Here is a 19,677-nt window from a genome sequence, read left to right on the forward strand (position 1 = left end):
ATTGAACCCTTTCATCAGTCCTCTATATGTGTAAACCAGATACACTTGCATTGAGCAGGGTTCTGTGAACCTAAATTATGATCCTTTTGTGGATTTCTCCCCTTGACTATTGTCACATGTATCCATTTCCTGTGTTAATTTTTAAAACAACACATTTGTTTAACTGAGATGATTTTTTACAGACCAAAAGTCTTTAACTGATAATCCAGGCTGACATTCCACTGCTACACTGTCAGCCTTTGGATAAAACCAAGAAAAATACTATCCTTTGAAGTCTTCAGATGGATGTTAAAGATCCTGTGGCACTTTTTGAAGAGAAGGGAATTTCTCCTGGTACCCTGACCACCAATTCCCCAGATTAACTTGTCATTCGCCCCATGGCTGTGGCACCTTGCTATACACGTGACTACTGGGTTTGCCTACAAAAATCATTGCTCTGTTCTGATGAAAGGGCTTCAAGTGTGTTTGTGTGTGGAAATGGTATCGCATTTACTAATCTGGAATGTTACTGTTTCATAAATATGATGCCCTTTTACCTGTGATAGCTCAGGTTTTTTTTGTTCTTGAAAAGGATTTATTATATGTGCCCATGGAGTGATGGGATGCTGGTTCTTGCCCCATTTCTGATCTCAGCCACCCTATTGTGAGGCATTGAGCAAAGATTAAATGCCTGTGTCCAGGAAAGAAAGGAATAACCAACAGCAAGCCAATCTGTCACTGTTGGGAGACCCTCTTAACTAGTGATTTAAGGCAATGTAGGCATGAACAGAGGAGTATTGGCGACGTTTGGGAAGAGAAACATTGACGATGTTTCCTTTCCTCCCCTGAAGGTGTTGGGACAGTATCCCATAGAAACTGCACGTCCCATATTAATCATTTTGCCCAACCATCACACTTCTAATCGTGCACTTTTTATTGTTATATTAACTGAACTTCCACATTAGTGTATTAATGATGTGCCTAATAGTTTTTTTTCCCTTCCTTTTCTCTCCCACTTTGCTGTTCCACACATTAGCTTTATGCCCTGCTCAGAAAGGATACACGTTGCTGTAGCTGAAATGGCAGCTCTTTTCCCAAAGGTAAGTTTTATTTTTAATATAAAAACCTCACTTAGTGAGGTGTGTGCATGAAACCATTCAAATGTGAGCAAATCATATTCTATGCAAGTTGCCCAATGTTATATTTGGGTCCAGAAAGCACTGTTTATTTAAGAAGCTATATATTTTATTTTATTTATTTGAGACGACATCCGGCGTGGAGGTCGCTATATAAATCCAAGTTGTTGTTGTGGGGAACCAGGGAGGTCAGTATTCTGGAAGGATGAGATCAAACAGACCAAAGGGCATTCTTGAACTTCTGGAAATTTGAGTAATATTCAAGAATGAAATCTGACGGAGTTATGTGATTCGGTGAGAAGCGAGAGGGGTCAGTGTGGGAAGTGGGGAAGGAAAGTATGTTTTATACCATTGGAAACAAAGATTCTTTGCCACAATTGTTGGATATAATCCTAGGTGCCAGTGTGCCAGCATTGTTATGATGTGCTACAGTTAGCCTCATGCCCCAAAACCTAGGAGGAGGTGGGAAAAATAATTGGTTTCCAAATTTGTGTGTTAATCCACTCTATTTATATTTATACTAACTCAATAACAGCCACTGGACAGGCAGCACCCAAAGAAAACGTACTCCAGCATCACTCTGTGGTATTCTGTGAGATGGGAGAATATTTGCAAGGGAAAGAAAACACAAATTAAAAGGAATCATGTTTTCTGCAGATGGCTGGCTGACTGTCACTGCTATGCAGAAGATGTTTGTGGAATAATAAGAGTTTTCTCCATTCTTGTGCTTCACAGAAACCTCGTTCCGAGATGGTTCGGGCCTCACTAAAGCTCCTGACCTCCAGTGCGTACAGACTGCAATCAGAGTGCAAGAAAACGGTGCCTGCAGAATCCAGCCCAGCAACAGACATCCAACTCATCACCCAGCAAGTAATTCAATGTGCATATGACATCGCTAAAGCTGCCAAACAGCTGGTCACTATCACAACAAAGGAGAACAACAACTAAGCATTTGATTTCTCTCCCCTCCGCCACTGTTTTTAATTTGCATTTTTTAAAAACGCATTTTTAATTTTTTTAAAACAAAATATTTTATATACATACCAGATCTGGTCTGGGTTTTCTGTCAGTATTATGTTTGCATGCATTTTAATGGCACTGTTCTGTATACAGTTTGGGGATGTCAAGCTAACCTGTTGCCTCATTCTCGTGCAAGAGTGACAACATTTTCTTACAGTATTCTACCCCTCATTACATCACCAGAGAATTATTTGTTACCAAATCATTTAACTTCTTGTTTTCTCTCATTCAATTGTGTTAAAGAATTGAACCCAAGATGAATTGCAATCACGTCAAATAGTAATCTAATCAAGCCATAATCGTTGCTTTGTGAAAATTGTACATTGGATTAGCTACATGATGTGCAACATTGTCAATGTAGTTTCCCCCCTATCATAAAGCATTCAAATAGTCTATCTTTGAGAAATGTGGTTAGCAAAAGTGCTCTATACTATATTCTACTTCTTTCCCACCTCCTCAGTCAGTTTATCATACAGTAAAACTCATAAATTATATAATCCATTCAGCGGGCTCCGTCCTGCTCCATGGCTCCCGCCTGACCCGCCCTACCATCGGTGGCCAGGCTTTCAGCCTCTCTGCCCCCACAGTCCCTTCGCCTCACTTCCTCCCTCGCCTCCTTCAAGGCTGGTCTCAAGACCCTCCTCTTCAATCGTGCCTTCAGTCGCCCTCCCACCTCTCTGCCTCCCCCAATCCCACCCCTTCCCCCCTGCTCGGGTCCTGATCCCTGACTGTCCAGCGCCTTGGGATGTCCTCCCGATGTGAAAGGCGTTCTATAAACGTAATTTTGTTGTTGTTGTAATCACCTAAGTTGTACATCTGCCCAAGTCCTGTTCAAGAGTTTATATTCTATGCAAGTTTGACATAATTCATACTTTACATAAATCATATTAAATGAAATGGTCTCAACTGATATGACTTATGTGAAGTTTGCTAGACTTTCTCTTTAATAAAATGTTTTCAATTTTCTCATGCGGGCTGTGCACATAGAAACTTGCTTGTTTATTGTGCAGTATTCCTGTTCTGCATCAACCATTTGATTCCAAGTTAAGACCAGTTCACAACCTTTTTACTAAGTAAATTATTTAAAGTGATTTAATCAAACTTAAATCCCTGTTTTATTTTTGCAGTCAATTCCCATAATGAATAGATCCGGTTTTTCTCTAAAGCCAAGTGATTCTCGTATTTTGAGACCAGGAAGTATAGCTGTTTGCACAAATCCAACTTGTATTTTTCTAGTCCCTTCACACAGAGTAACCTCTTGGAATGTTCTACAGGGAAGGAGCCAGAATGAGGAGGGAGATGACTCGTCATGTCCTGATTCTGTCCTCACCCATATCCACATATAACATGGATATAATCTATCCAGTCCCCACCAGCCTCCACATCTCTAAGGATCAAGCGTCAGCCATTACATCCCAAACTCTTCAACTCCCTCCCTCAATCTCTCTCTTGCCCCTACCTATTAGTCTTCAAAACCTGCTTAAAGACCACGTTCCCCAGCATGTGCCATAGTTTTCAGAAATTATGGAACAAAATAGAGATTAGTCTAATTACGTAGAAAAAACAGCAGTGCCAGGATGTAGGGTGCTTAATGCTTACACTGGGTGTAAAAAAATGTAATATTTCATTTTTATTCTGAACATGAGCACAAATTTTACTAACATTATTTTTTTTTAATCTGTACTGACATAAACTCGCCAATGAGATGGTTCCAGATCCCTACATTGTTCCCCGTTATTTGACTTCAACACAGCCACCTCCTGCAGGGAAGGAAGTGAGCTGTGAGCACAAATTACCCACCAAAAACAAAGCTTCCTACCAAAGATTGACTAAGCCGAGAACCCACCAGACTTCAAGTGTGGCAGGTGTATTGGCAGCCATGGGACCCAGTCTGTTTGTGCAGGGGTTCATCACGTTTCAAATTGGAGAATCCCTTGAGCTGATGTGCTAAGGACAATCTACTTTTCAAAAATATCTTTAACTCAATTCCAGGTCCCATTCGTTTGAATTTAGATCCTCAACAGTGAGGTTCAGTTAAATATTCAATTCCCAGACAGAATTGTTGACCTGCTTACAGAAGAAAGCTATACTAGGATATTTTGTATTTGAAACATGACCAGTTCTCCACTAAATACAAGCTTCCAGTGACTATCACAATGTGTTTTGTACAAATACAAGTATATTGCAATGTTTACTTACCTATATTAATTTTTGATTTACCTGTGCCATGTAGATCAAAGCTTGTGAAGTTGCTTCAATTCCAGGCTGATATTGGATTCTTGCAATAACTCCAGGTCCTGTGAGCATTCTCAGTGTGCATTTGTATAATAAACATTACTGTAAAATTATTGTATGACTAGACATGTTACTTACAGAGAAATTCTTGTTTAATGCCTATTAAAAATGCAAAACTGGCTTTAAACATGTTACATGCATTTTATTTAAAGCTTTCCTGAAAGCATTTGTTAGAATAATCCTTGCATTTGATATACTACCTTATGTTATTGACAAAAACTGCCATGGGATCTTTAATGTCCACCTTGAACAGCAGCCAAGACCTTGGTTTAACATCTCATCCAAAGGACACCACCACCAACAATGCAGTACACCCCCCCGCAACAACCTGCTGCACCTTTAATAAAACTATCAGATCAGCAATACTTTTATTATCTGCTAATGTGGTTTAATTTAAATGGCATTTACATAAACAATTAGCAAAAGGATTTATTTATTTCACAGTTAATTAAAAAGTCAAAACTCCAGAAGGTAACAAAGATAAATGATATACAAAAGAAACATTACATTAGAACTATCAATATAATTAGTGAGAAGATAGACTTAGTATCCATTGGCAATTAACAGAATTGGATTGGTGGTGCTTTAAATGCTAAAAGCTTAAAGAACTGATGTGAAGCTGTCCCAAACATTGTTAAATAATTACACAATCAAATGACTGCTTAGAAATTAGGCAAAGGACCCTGTTGAGATTGGTAAGGGATCAGCAATAGACTATGTATAGGTTTGAAATTAGACACAAAAAAATTTAACAGCAACAGCTAATTCAACATAGACTACACAGCGTATCCACAGTGACAATCTTTGGCTTTTATACATTTATATTGGCAAATATTAATCAAGTGCGACCACCAGGAAGGTGGAAGACGAACTAGATAGACTTTGGTCTTTTTTCAGCTAGCATTTAAGTTCTAATAATAATAATCCTTGCATTTGATATAGCGCTTTTCATGTCTTCGAGACGTCTCAAAGCGCTTCACAGAATATGCTGTAAAGTGAATTGATTGTATATTTGTGGGCAAAATGCGGCAGCCAATTGCACTCAGCAGCGTCCCACAAACAGTCGTGGATTGAAGTGACAAATTTATTGTTGTTTTTATGAGGGATTATTATTAGGTGTGTGGAGTAAGGAAACTTGCCCAAGGTTTCGCCCTGACCTGCCGGGAATTTAACCCAGGTCTTTCGCTTGCAAAGTGAGTGCTCTAACCACTGAGCTACAGGACTCCAATTAAAAGAATGGGTTTTAAATTTTTAGGTTAACAAAATAAGCACATTTCGATGAGAAAATATAATTGGAATAAATCTAAGTGTTAATCTCCACAGGTGATAATCAATATCTAAGCAAAACCAGCCATCTCTAGGTTTTTTAAAAAATCTAAATGGATTTACATATTTACCAAATGGAAAAGCAGACCAGCGATTGTTGTTCCTTTATGACACAAGCAACAGAATCCAGACTGTGTCACAAAATGTGGGAAGAGTTAGCTATACAATCGGTAGATCGTTGTCACAGGAGGAGTTTGATCACAACAAGTAACTAAAATCAATCAGGATAGGCTGAAGGTGACAGGAAAGAGAAACAGTTTGATGGAATCACTGAAGATAGAGGCACACAGCAAAATGCTAACTACATCTGAGCAGATATCACTTAGGGTTAACTCCACATTCATCAGCAACAATTACAAGAATTGAATATAAAACAATGAAACCACCCTGCAAATATCAACCAGACTTATTAGACCCTATAAATCACAATTAAGCTGATGCCACAAAAGAGACATTAGACAGGACTTACATTTTAAATAGTGCAAATACATAAAAAAGGTTAAATAATTAAAAGTTAAAGATTTTATACTCAATAAATGAGTTAAATGCTGTAAAAGAAAACTGCCCTCCCTTTCACATAACTGCAATACATAGCATTCTCCCTGGTCAGGAGAAAAGGACTATCCAATCTACAGATAATTCTAACAAATGGTTCAGTCAGGCTCTGATCAATGTATCAGGAGTTCTGCTTGACTAATACAGCAAAGGATTTTTCCCTTTCCTGATTTATTTCCCCATCCCTCACCCTTGGCTATCTGGCAAAGATGAAAATACCCCCCGTCCCCATTGGGGATTAGAACATTAGGTGTCCTGACGAACAACATTACTGATGGCTGCTGGAGGCCAACCCAACAGCAGGAGAAACGCCAGTGAAAATATCCACCATCTTCCAGGCATATCCAGGTGTATCTTCCAGGCATTTCCTGTCAGAGCGAATTACTAGTTTTGAGTGTACCTTTCAACAGGTGCAATAACAGCACCAGCAGTTAATCCCTATGATCACGTGAACATTTCACATCTTATCAGAAATTTACCCAAACCCCCTTCTACACTTACACCACCACCAGCTCTCCAGAATGGCACCAGGAACTCCTCAGCTTTCCAGATGTTCTCAAAATCTAAATGTGAAATTTAAATACCAGATTGTACCACACATATAAGTCAGGTAACTGGGCTCCATCTGCTTTTGCTGAGTTCACATGAAGCCCTGAAACGTGATCCATTGTAAGACATACTTGCATCCCAAAGCTGTTGTGGATTTCTTAGCTCCTATACTACGTCCAAGCTATCTTTGGTCGATGGGAAGCCTGAAATACAAGTATCAGCATTAGAACAATTTACCCTCAGTAACAATACAAAATTACATTTGTATAGCGCCTTTCACGTCACGAGGACGTCCCAATATCGCACAATGTTACGAACGAACTTGAGTTATAAAGTGGTTCTACTCTACATAGAGCTCGTTTTCGGGGGATTGAGAATGTGCCTTGGAATTGCAGCAAATGTTTTACTATTATTATTAAATATTATTATTACTAACACAAACAAACACTCTAAAATCTTAGATTTGAGTGAATATGCAATAAAATAAAAACATCAACATATGCAGAGAGACAGGAGCTGCAGTGATACCTTTGATTCATATCCACGCTGCCTCATGATCTCAGCCTCGTACTGTACCATGTCTCGTTGCTGCTGCTCAGCACGCTTCTCCTCCTCCATGGCCTCCCTCTGCCGGCACATTGCTTCCTGTTCCTGCCTATGTTGCTCCTTAATCTACAAGTGCAAAATGAAGAAAACAATTAAGAGTTCGAAATAACCAGAATCTCAAATCAATTATCTTCTACCTCACACCTTCCACCCCGGTTGGGCCCTCAGTCCATCTCTGAAATGCTTCAAAACCTTTTCCTACATGGAGCTGCTAAACAAGTCTAAAAACAAAAATCCTGTTCTCAATCACTACACAGTGATCTCCTTGCTGGAAAGGTGAACACAAGATCAAGCTCAGCTGGGATTACTCCCGTCAAGTTAAAATGCCTCCTGATAGCCGTTACGGGCTGATAGATGGAAAATAGCTGAGTAAAGTACCAGATGGAAGCTGTTGTACCTGAGCTGTCAGCTCTTGCTTGCGAGTGAGTTTCATCTCCTCCTCTTTCTGCTTCTCCCTCTGGGTCATTTGTTTGACCTCCTCCAGTTGTTGGATCAGCGTCTCTCGTCGCTGTACAGATTCCTCCTGAGCGCGCCGGTTTGTCTCAATCCGGTCCTGGATTTGCTCCTGCCGGCCAGCAAGCACCTAGTGGGAGACAGTCACGTCAAGCCCTGCTCTTTACTAGAATTGCTGCCTAATGTCGTGGGAATATCCATTGGGAATATCCATACCTCCTGCATTAGCCGTGCTCTGGCTCGCCTTTCTCTCTCCCACTCCTCTTCTCTTTTCTGCCACATCCTTTGAGCCTCTTCCCTGCAATCAAACATTGTATTTTTTATTTTAAACACTTTTTGTGACTCCTGCAACTTCAACAACAACAAATTAGATTTGAATATGGCACCTTTCATGTCGGGAGGATGTCCCAAGGCGCTAAAAACTTCAGTGCAACAGCCACACTTTCTCCAACAACAGTACAACAAAATATCTTTTCATTGTGCAGCATGGATTGAGAAGGTTTCCTTTAGCTTTAGGTTTCCTTAAAATAAGGTAAGAGTCAGACACCTCATTGGATCTGGGAAAATCAAATCCAGAATCTTTTATGTCGGTTTGGCTCAGGTTCACATGGGCAGTGACTTTACAGAGCTATCAGAGATGTAATCATGAATTTGCTTTTACAATTACACAGAGATGAGCTCTCCACAAGGGAACACCAGTGTAGTCTTATCTGGAGCAATCTAATGGGCCAGAAGACTTTTTGATAATAATAATCCTTGAATTTGATATAGTGCCTTATCACGTCATTGAGACGTCTCAAAGCGCTTCACAGAATATACTGTAAGGTGGATTGCCTGTGTGTTTTGTGTGATTTTCTCAGAACAAAGTGTAGGATTGACCACTTTATTCGCTTCTGCTGCGTGTATAGTGGGCTCGACCACTTTGTATTCTTCCAACTGTGCGACTATTTTACTGAGCAAGAAGGCATTATCTGTACAGGGAACTGTAGAAACCAACCTGAAGATGGTATCTAGCTCTGCCTCACGCTCTCTCTCCAGGTGTAGCTGCTCCTCAATGACCTGCTTCATCCAGGCAGCGTCAGCCACAGCTTGCTGACGCCTGGCTGACTGCAGCTGCTGGTCTGCCTCCTCCTTCTCAATCAGAGCTGCGAGGATCTGACGATCCATCTCCTGCAAATTCAAAGTGTCCGAAACTAAATAGAGAGGTGGATTGTACAGGGTGTTCACATAGTACTGTTACTCCATGTTTTTTTCCTAATGATGTGGGCCGTCCTTACCAGCTCCTCCTGAATCTGCTGCGCTCGCCTCCTCATCTGTGTCTTGTACTGACTGTTCAATATCCGGCTGCAGAGTAATGAAGCCGGTTAGCATTTGGAAGCGCTTTCTCTTCACGTTAGAATTAATTCAAATACAACAAAATCATCAGTAGAGCTGGAAAGGTGTTGGTGATACAGCACACTGGGACAACTAGCACGTCATGTCTCTGTGCAGGTTAATTGAGATGAAAGTAAATCTCAACCCACGTGCTTCCTACAGGCCAGTTCAGAACAGCATATGTAAAGACTTGATGAGCCAGTGGCATAGGAGCACCACCCTCCTCACAGCGCATTCCCACATTTGCTCTGTGTGTGTGTAGGGTGGGGGGAAGGTGCTGAGTGGTGGGTAAAGCACTACACAACAAACCCTGTCCCTGCAAAATAAAATGGCGGGTCACCTCCTGATGGTCTTGAGCACATTTTAATGGCCAGTGCAAGAAACTCAGAGACAAAGTCTGTCCCTCATCCAGTAGTAACCCGAAGAGATATTAGTGGAGCTGAGTGCTTACCCCAGCTCAGATTTCTTTCTCTGCTGCTCTAACTGTCGTCTTTGTTCTTCCAGCTCCTCCAGCTCCCACCTCTGTTTCAGCAATTTGTTTTGCTCTCCCTGGAGTTTCTTGGCCTGAAGACAACACACATTCCTGTTTAAATCAACTGCAAACACCCCTTCGGTAGTAGGTAACCAACTACTTGAAAAGCCTTATTTCCCCCTCATGCACAAATCCCATCAATCATGTTCTGCAAACAGCAAATCAGTTGGAAGCTATTGTACTGATCCATTAGAAATGTTAGAATTGGGGCTTTGTCCACAGGGACTGCAAGCCAATTATTTCCTTCCTAACCTTCCAAACCCCTTGACCAAATTATCTCAATGTGGAGCCCAACGTTTGTACAATAGTGTGCCTCACGCTGGAGCAGATACGTGCATTTGAGTTGAGATCAACAACAAATTACATTTGTATAGAGCCTTTCACATCAAGAGGACGAGGTCAGTACATTTGGTGCTTGATTTGGAGCATACCCTTCTGCACATTGACACCCGACACCCTCATTTCTTGCGTCACTTCTGGTTTGTTCTGGACCTTGGAGTACAGTACATTCTGTTGCTTATTCTATATATCATTTGATAAAAACACCGCACAGTTATACAGGCTAATTCCCCAGGCATAGAGAAGCCTGTTTACGATGTGAAATGGTGCTGAAAAGACCAAAAATATACTGCAGGTCCAAATGAATGGTTGGTGTGGTTTGAGATGCACACTTTGTTATAAGGTGGTTACGCTATTGTATTGTAGTTCCTGACATTTACTTACCCAAAAGATTAAAATACATGCACTTGCTCCATCAGCACTTTCACATAATGCTGGCAGTGCACTGGATGCCCAACTGGTTGCCTTCCGAACGATTATAATAAAAAATAATCCTTGCATTTGATATAGTGCTTTTTCATGTCTTCTAGATGTCTCAAAACGCAGCAGCCAATTGTGCACAGCAGTGTCCCGCAAACAGTTATGGATTGAAGTGACCAATTGCTTATTGTTTTTTTTTCTTGAGGGCTTATTTTCAGGCATGTGGAGTAAGGAAACTTGCCCAAGGTTTCGCCCTGCCGGGATTGAACCCAGGTATCTCACTTGCGAGGCGAGTGCTCTCACTACTGAGCTACAGGACTCCACAAATTATGTTAGTGCCTGTCATTTTTTAAAAAAAATACAACACTTTTTCCCCTCCTTTCTCCCCCTAGGCACCAAGTTAATGTTGCCTTTGTCCTAGTCAGACTTAACATCACAATGTATGAGCGACTGTGCTTCAAACACACAAATACTGTTGCCTGTGTGTCCCAGATATGGATCCTTCCATTAACAATAGTGTAATACAATTAATAATAATAATCCTTGCATTTGATGTAGCGCTTTTCACGTCAGGAGGACGTCCCAAAGCGCTTCACAGAATATACTGTAAAGTGAATTGACTGTATATTTGTGGGCGAACGCGGCAGCCAATTGCGCACAGCAATGTCCCACAAACAGTCATGGATTGAAAATGACCAATTTATTATTGTTTTGGTTTTTTGGAGGGATTATTGTTAGGCTCTGTGTGGAGGAAACTTGCCCAAGGTTTCGCCCTCTGCCTGGAATTGAACCCAGGTCTTTTGCTTGCGACGTGGAGTCCTGAGCTACAGGACTCCACTTAAATTCCAAATTCCAAAATGTTAACAGATTTGTTCTCACCTCGGTCTCCTGTAAGCGCAGTTCCTCCATTTGCTGCCGCAGAGCTTCTGCTTGTTTCTTGTCTTCCAGTCTTCGTCTCTCCTCTTCCTGCCTTATCCTCTCTATGGCCTGCCTCCGTGCAGTTTCATACTCGTTCTCAAATCTCCTTTTCTCTTCTAACTCCGCTTCCTCTTGCTAACCGAATCAAAGCCAAAGTAAGCAGGTTAATTTAGCGCTAACCCTTTCAAACCTTTGCTTTAAACAACAACAAATTAGATTTGTATTGCGCCTTTCACACCACTTAGGAATCACTGCTAAGACTTTGTTTATTCCCTCACTCTTAAATGATCTCCGCATCACAGTTCAAGCAAATTAGATTGTTCTGAAACCAGATGTTACAGTGAGACAGTCCCGGACACATCTTGAAATTCAAGAATTACAACACGTGAAATGAACTCCTGCGGCATTAAATTTCCCTACAATAGTTGGAACATTAGAAACCAAACACCTTGCATCTTGGGATTCTCAAGCACACATTATACCCTCTCCAGTTGGTTAAGGGAAAGTAAATAAATGAAAAAGATCCAGTTACCTGCTTCTTTTCTGTGATCTGTGAGCCCCACCTGCCCGTCACGTGCTCCTTGTGCAAGTCTGCCTCGATCTGAATTTAAAAATACCAATTTAAAAAATCAAACCTGCATCAACCATCTCAGCGCTCCTGCTATCTGCCATTCTGCAAAAAGCCACACTCTTTGGAAGCAGTAGGAATATAAATGGACTCAGTGCCTTTGGGCTGGGAGGGGTTAAATGTCAATCATCTACTCCTGATGGGTATGCAGTGATTGCTGCTGTAAAGTGCCTGGCGCTCACTCTGCCCCTTAATCACCCAATTCTCACTACAGGTAGAATAGCTATCGATACCGGTCAGTGACTGTGGAAGGATATCTCAGCAAGAATCAACCTCTTCAAGACGAAGAGAGAAAGTAGGATGTAAGGAGAAGGGACAACCATGTTAAATAAGACTAGATGAATGAATAGATAGGTCCTTCTCAAAATAGCATTCACTGTAGTCAGTGTTTAGGCTTCAAAGCTGAGAGCAGCACATCAACTCATGGCTGAATCCGATTATCACAGAATCTATAGAACTTACAGCACAGGAGACAGCCATTGGCTCATCGTGTGTTCTGGTTCTCAGAGAGCGATCTGTTTTGTCCCCCTCCGCTGCTGACAGAAGCAATATTAATCCTTCTTTAAGTTCTACTCACCTGACGCAACTCTAGATTGTTCTTCTTCCAGTGTTCATATAATAGCTCTTCTGCAACCTGAGAACAAAGGTCCAGAACGTTCAGTGCCAATTACACACATTTTCTGCACCAAATGCAACACCAGAAATTCTTGACAACTGCAGAAATAAAACAACATTTTGCATGTGTATAGCACCTTTCCTGTGGGTAGTGTCTTGGTATCTTGAAATAAAATTAGTCAAATGGTACGAGTTACTAGGGTAAAAATTAAACTGCCACATATAAACTAATCAACAGGATTTCAACAAGAAATAACAGCTGCAAAGTATTTTGCTGAGTTTTTAAATTGTTATACAAAGGTGATTCATCACTGTCTCGCTGGATAGGCAACAGCAAACAGGCTGTCTAATGGACAAGTGAATTTGCAATTCTATATTATCAGCTCTCCTCATCCAGCAAGTTCCTGGCCTTTTCATCTTGACTAGTTTTTAGAGGTGTGCAGTCATGTTGCGGGGACAATGTGGATGTTCCAGCAGTGTGTAATTTGTGCAATCATTTGTGGAGTGCATTCGTGTAGTGGTTAGTGCACTCGCCTTGCAAGTGTAATTTGTTTGTTTGTTTAATAATTCCTTCGAAACAAACAAAAATGGTCACTCAATCCACGACTGTTTGTGGACCACTGCTGTGCGCAATTGGCTGCCGTGTTTCACCCACAAAATACAGTCAATCCACTTTACAGTTTATCCCGTGAAGCGCTTTAAGACTTCTTGACAACGTGAAAGGCACTGCATTGATTGGGGAGTGAGTGGACATAGTTGTAAGATATAGACATAGTTATAAGATATATTCTGTGATAAGGTGCTATAGCAAATGCAAGGATTATTATTATAACTTTGAAGGAATTTTTTAATCCAGGGCATTCCACATCCCAAGTGTCGTTGGGGGATGTGGAATGTCCTGCCGAGTAGTTGGTGGAGGTGGAGCACATTGTAGCATTTCGAGAGAGAAATAGACGAGCAACAGACGAGAGGCTTGAAGGGGTTTGGGGATAAAGTGGGGCGTTGGGAGTGAATTGATCTCCTTGCTGTGAGCCGGTGCAGACTCAATGTGCTAAATGGCCTCTTTCTAAGCTATAGATGTCTATGATTAAACTGCCTTTAAAATCCCTTCTGAATTGAACCTAGAACAAACATTTGCACTACAGTTCCTACTTTTTTCCTGCGCTCCTCTCTGGCTGACTTGAGCTCCTCGCTCCTTTCCTTTGCTTCTTGGGCACGGGAACTCGTATCCCCTTTTAGATCGCGGAGCTCAGCTTCCAGCAGATTTTGTTCCTCTTGCAAAAGCATCTGCAACTTCTCACGTCGTTGCTTCAGGCTCTGCACCTTCTCCTCCTGCAATCGCTCCCGGTGATAAGCTGCCATGCTAGCACACAATAACAGTTCAGCATTGAATCTACCACGCTTTGTGACCAGCAACAAATTACCCATTTCAAGAAATTTATGACACTCCAATGCCTCCAGTGTTAGCTTAATTTCCTGCTCAGAGTTCCAGTCTCATTTCTCAGTCAAACCGACATTCATACATGTTTAATCTATAACAGCATCATCTATCAATCAAATAAAAAAAAACTATACCAAATGTGTAACATATGACAAAGGCTTCTTGTCTACAAATGTGTTTATGAAGTAGAGAGATACCAGTGCTGAGGAAATGAAACTTTTTGTGTAGTCCCGTAGCTCAATGGTTAGAGCACTCGCCTCGCAAGTGAAAGGATCCTTGTTCAAATCCCAGGAAGGGCCAAACCTTGGACATGTTTCCTTACTCCACTCACAGTAAATAGGACCCTGGTTGATAGTCGATTGGGGGATTGCTTTCCAGGATAATCATTCCCTCACCAAAAAAAATGTGGTCACTCAATCCACTTGATTTCATACCTTTGTGAGATTGTTCATTTAATGTCAATTGGACGCCCACGAGGGACAGTCAGATGCTGAAGGCTGGTACCCACCAGCACCAGAAACTGAACAAAACGTTAGAACTGAGAACTGTCGTAGTCATCAGACCGAGGAGAGTTATTCTAGTGGTCTTGGCTCGATATGTAGTATCGTCAGCCACGAAATTTTACATGCATTAAAAGTTTACACGAATTTAACAGTGAGGGTGCCTTTAACCCACCGTGTCACCCAATTCCATAATCGAGTGAAAACACAGCGTCGTGCGCCGGGTCCATTTCCCACAGACCCAGGGGCGGCAATGTTTTTATTTTTTTTTATTTTCTTTGCGCCTTTCGCCGACAGAAAAACATTCGAACGCGACCTTGCCGGGCCAGAACCTCAAACTCTGTTCTCCCAACGAAGGAGCCGGGCCTCAGGCCCTGAGCGCCTTCCCGGGTCGCTCGGCTCTCCCGGGTGGAGCCGGCCCGCGAGCCGTTACCTGCGCTGGTAGGACTGGGCGGAGCTCCACTGCGCCTGTTTGTTGCTGCGGGCGTCGTGCTTCTTGAAGTACTGGTGGTGCAGGTCCCACTGCCGCCGGATCCGCTCCTCCTGGTTCCGCTGACGGACAATCAGCCGCTCCAGGGTCCGGTGCTGGTCTTTCCGGAAAGGGACGGTCGGTAAAGCCATCGCTCCCCCCCCCACACCCCTCCCCCTGCGTGGGCAACGAGGCGAGAAATAACCTGACCTGACCGTTGGGAGTTGGCGCCTTCCCCCCCCCCACACTCACACCCTCCCCCTCCCCCTCACCTTCCCCCCCCCCCACACCCTCCCCCACACCTTCCCCCTCCCCCACACCTTCCTCCTCCCCCCTACACCTTCCCCCACACCCTCCCCCTACACCCTCACCTTCCCCCTCCCCCACACCCTCCCTCACCCCCCGATTCAAATAAACTCGAGGCTTCTCAAAGCGCTTTGCACAGTCACTACACCGTAAAAAGTGTAGTGACTGTCGTGTTTTGTGTCGTATACGACGGACCCCCAAAAAATAAAACACCCTCCACCACCATCCCCCCCCCCCCACACACAGCCCCCCCCACACACAGCCCCCCCCACACACAGCCCCCCCCACACATAGCCCCCCCCCACACACAGCCCCCCCACACACAGCCCCCCCCACACACAGCCCCCCCACACAGCCCCCCCACACAGCCCCCCCCCACACACACAGCCCCCCCCCACACAGCCCCCCCCCACACACACACCCCCCCCACACACACAGCCCCACACACACACACACACACCCCCCCACACACACAGCCCCCCCCCCCACACACAGCCCCCCCCACACACACAGCCCCACACACACACACACACAAAAGGTGGGGTTTTTATTGTCGGGAATTGGAAGTCGTCTCTGAAATTACCTGTAAAAAATGCGTCGGTTTCCTTCCCGTAGGCCCGAATCACCGGCCTCGATTTTGCACTCCCCCCCGGGGGAGGGGGGAGAGGGCGGGAGGCCTGGCTGTGGGGGGGGGGCGGGAGGCCTGGCTGTGGGGGGGGGGGGGGGGGGCGGGAGGCCTGGCTGTGGGGGGCGGGAGGCCTGGCTGCGGGGGGGGGGGGGAGGGAGGGGTTAAACCGGTAGAGATAACGACGACGACGTTGGAGATCGCGTTACATTAGATCAGACAGTTATATTATTCGAGAGAGAGAGAGGACCGCACCGCACGGCCTCCGGCGCTCGCGCTCCGACCGTTAGAGGCCGCGCCTCGCGCTGTCGCCCTGGTAACCACCCGCCGCTACGGGTCCCGCCCGCGGACACAACACACCGCCAGCACCGCGGTCCGCTTTTCGAAACCTCAGAGCTCAGCTCAGCCCTCAGTCCTCAGCCTCAGCCCTCAGTCCTCAGCCCTCAGCCTCAGCTCAGCCCTCAGTCCTCAGTCCTCAGCCCTCAGCCTCAGCTCAGCCCTCAGTCCTCAGCCTCAGCTCAGCCCTCAGCCTCAGCCCTCAGTCCTCAGCCCTCAGCCTCAGCTCAGCCCTCAGTCCTCAGCCTCAGCTCAGCCCTCAGCCCTCAGTCCTCAGCCTCAGCTCAGCCCTCAGCCCTCAGCCTCAGCCCTCAGTCCTCAGCCCTCAGCCTCAGCTCAGCCCTCAGTCCTCAGCTCAGCCCTCAGCCTCAGCTCAGCCCTCAGTCCTCAGCCTCAGCCCTCAGTCCTCAGCCCTCAGCCTCAGCCCCTCAGTCCTCAGCCCTCAGCCTCAGCCCTCAGTCCTCAGCCTCAGCCTCAGCCTCAGCTCAGCCCTCAGCCCTCAGCTCAGCCCTCAGTCCTCAGCCTCAGCCCTCAGTCCTCAGCCCTCAGCCCTCAGCCTCAGCCCTCAGTCCTCAGCCCTCAGCCTCAGCTCAGCCCTCAGTCCTCAGCTCAGCCCTCAGTCCTCAGTCCTCAGCTCAGCCCTCAGTCCTCAGCCTCAGCTCAGCCCTCAGCCCTCAGCCTCAGCTCAGCCCTCAGCCCTCAGTCCTCAGCCTCAGCCCTCAGTCCTCAGCTCAGTCCCTTCGGGTCGGGAGGACGTCCCAAGGCGCTGGACAGTTGGGTCGGGACCCGAGCATTGGGGGGAAATGGTCAGGGTGAGGGGAGGGAAGGAAGGGAGGGAGCGAGGAGGGGGGTAGAGAGTCGAGAGGGGAGCTGAAGGCACGGTTGAAGAGAAGTAATGTTACTAACACCTTCCCGAAGGTTGGAGGCAAAGGATTGCATCCAAATCCTTATCAATGTTCTATGTTACATTTCTCTTCAATCCATAATTTTCCATTGCTTCTATTTGTTTAGAACCTCCCTCTCCCTAACCAATTTATAATTTACATGCAATTTACATCTTTGAACACTTTTTTAAGCGTTACAGCATTTTGCAGTGTTATTTCACATTCTCCTCAAACCCAAAATAATAAGTAAATTAATAATTGTTTTCGGTATTGCAATGAATGTAACGCATTATACAACAGAAATCTTCATAATAATATCCATAGATTTGTTTTTCTCTACATAGTCAGGTAAGGTACACTTAAATTATTTAAACCACATAAAAAATTAATACTGGGAAATAATACGTCCTAATTACAGAATATATAAAGAAGACCTTTGTAAGCCATACTTATATTGACTCCCTCGAGCAAATGACAATCTATCAAGAGACGTAAACATAATTGCTTGTCCAGATTTTAATTATATCGTGTTTATATCCATTAATTTTTAATGATTCTATTAACCTCAGTTAGCAGCCCTTTTAAACTGCCCTGAGTAAAAAGAGTTTCATGTTGATATTTCAGAGGTCTTTCCGCACTTAACATGACACGAGCAAAGGAAAAACATATTTTTCACATTACATAACATGCATACAGCCAGGAATGTTACCTACCTAATGACTGACTTATCAATGGATTTAACTGGTTGTAATGTAAAGTGCCTTGAAATTTATTGAGGGAAAAATCCTAATAATATGGAAAATGCAGCATTGAAGATAACTGAAAATTGGAATGAGTTGGAATTTATAGATTATTTGGAATTGTCAATCTTGTTACAAATTATTGCAAATTAATATCTCATTGGAAGTTACAACATGCACAACTTGAAAACTAGCAATATTACATCAGGTTAAGGAAAATTAGTGCTGCCTTAATTTATTGTACTATTATAAGTAACTTTCTGACCGTAATTTTTAGGAATTCAGAGGAACCTATTTAATACACAGATTGTTTCTTATATTTATTGATGTGATTTACTGCACTAAAAATAAAAATGTAATTTATATAATATATATAATATAAACCATGCATTTGATATCGTGCCTTGTCATGTCTTCGAGACGTCTCAAAGCGCTTCACAGAATACACTGTAATTTATGTATGAATTTATTTTGTATTATTGTAATGAATTAACTGACTTACACAATGGGCTGAATGACCTTCTTCTGTCCTGTAAATTTCTAAATGGTTCTAATTTTTAACATATGTTACTAGTTTTTACAATAGAAATCAATGTCTCCACGTGGAGTCCGGCAGCGTATTGGTTAGAGCACGCGCCTCGCAAGCGAGAGGATCTGGGTTCAATTCCCGGTCAAGGTAAAACCTTAGGCAAGTTTTCTTACTCGGCACATCTCTGTTTACTCAACAGAGGAACTCTGTTGTTAGCCGATTGGCAGATCATTTTCCGGGGGTAATAGTACATTTTAAAAAATGTGGTCACTCAATCCACAACTGTGTGTGTGGGACGCTGCTGTGAGCAATTGGCTGCTGTGTTTTGCCCACAAAATATACAGTCAATTTACTTTACAGTTTATTCTGTGAAGCGCTTTGAGACATCTCAACAACGTGATATACCAAATGCAAGGATTATTATTCTTATTATCCTTTCATAAATAAGGGAAATACAATGGATGTTCTAATTACTGATAAGGTGCCAGATAGGCCATAAATATCAAAACTCACAAGTCTTGGTACTGAAGATAAAGTAGATAAGAAGGGTGGTTGAGGGACAGAGCGCAGAGTAAGATTCAATAGTGTTTCTTATTAGCAGAATGCAACTAACGTTGTGTCTGCTGAGTCTGTATTTGTCATTTTACAATAATAAATAAATAACCCTTACATCTGGGATAGTGCCATTCACATCTCAAAATGCTTTCACGGGATGTACTGTAAAATGATAGTGTGTTTTTGTGGGTGAATGTGACAGGCAATTTGTGCACAGCAACGTCCCACAAACAGCCATGAAGTGGATGACCTATTTTACAATACGCATCAATGAGTTGGATGTGGACCGAGGAGGGGTTGTGTTCAAGATGGAATTCACCAAGATGATACCTATGAAATGAATGACTTTTTTTGAGAAGGAGAAGCTCCATTTTCCAATATTGTCATGAGGTCTTTAACATCCACGTGTCGAGGTTTAATGTTTCCTGCGAAAGCCAGCACCTCTGACAGCACAGCAGGAAACCGGTATCCGAGCATCTGATTAAGTGCTCTGAGACGCTACCCGGTGTGGAGGCGCCATCTAAGTGCAAGTTGTTGTTGTTGTTGT

The 19,677-nt window shown here is 43.5% G+C and overlaps 2 protein-coding genes across 9 annotated transcripts in view; one reads left to right on the forward strand and one right to left on the reverse strand.

Annotated features, from left to right (window-relative positions):
• Positions 1 to 2,120, forward strand: part of git2a (G protein-coupled receptor kinase interacting ArfGAP 2a) — a 38,520-nt gene extending 36,400 nt beyond the window's left edge. For all 8 annotated transcript variants that reach the window (XM_007901857.2, XM_007901861.2, XM_007901864.2 and 5 more), the window contains 2 exons: positions 1,016 to 1,079; positions 1,851 to 2,120. In XM_007901857.2, the coding sequence (XP_007900048.1) occupies positions 1,016 to 1,079; positions 1,851 to 2,063 (277 nt within the window). In that variant the 3' untranslated portion in view covers positions 2,064 to 2,120. The remainder of the gene's footprint in view (positions 1 to 1,015; positions 1,080 to 1,850) is intronic.
• Positions 2,121 to 4,713: 2,593 nt separating this feature from the next.
• On the reverse strand, positions 4,714 to 16,093 carry LOC103184032 (trichoplein, keratin filament binding). Its single transcript, XM_042337772.1, has 13 exons — positions 16,045 to 16,093; positions 15,120 to 15,332; positions 13,898 to 14,108; positions 12,708 to 12,764; positions 12,035 to 12,103; positions 11,464 to 11,637; positions 9,745 to 9,857; positions 9,197 to 9,263; positions 8,917 to 9,089; positions 8,136 to 8,217; positions 7,864 to 8,049; positions 7,389 to 7,532; positions 4,714 to 7,063 (listed from the first exon to the last, which is right to left on the reverse strand). Exons 2-13 carry the CDS (start codon positions 15,305 to 15,307, stop codon positions 7,031 to 7,033), a joined length of 1,497 nt encoding a protein of 498 aa, XP_042193706.1. The 5' UTR covers positions 15,308 to 15,332; positions 16,045 to 16,093; the 3' UTR covers positions 4,714 to 7,030.
• Positions 16,094 to 19,677: the final 3,584 nt, after the last annotated feature.

Source organism: Callorhinchus milii, unplaced genomic scaffold (assembly GCF_018977255.1).
Source record: "Callorhinchus milii isolate IMCB2004 unplaced genomic scaffold, IMCB_Cmil_1.0 Scaffold8, whole genome shotgun sequence".
NCBI classification, from domain to species: Eukaryota; Metazoa; Chordata; class Chondrichthyes; order Chimaeriformes; family Callorhinchidae; genus Callorhinchus; species Callorhinchus milii.

What these genes read in the sequence shown, in the direction of transcription:
- LOC103184032 (XM_042337772.1), bottom strand. Translation starts at nt 15,307, where the DNA reads ATGGCTTTACCGACCGTCCCTTTCCGGAAAGACCAGCACCGGACCCTG. An exon ending in GCCCAGTCCTACCAGCGCAG is followed by an intron (nt 14,109 to 15,119) that starts GTAACGGCTCGC and finishes ATTGTGTGCTAG; the next exon opens with CATGGCAGCTTATCACCGGG. An exon ending in AGCAGATTCAGGAGGAGCTG is followed by an intron (nt 9,090 to 9,196) that starts GTAAGGACGGCC and finishes TTGAATTTGCAG; the next exon opens with GAGATGGATCGTCAGATCCT.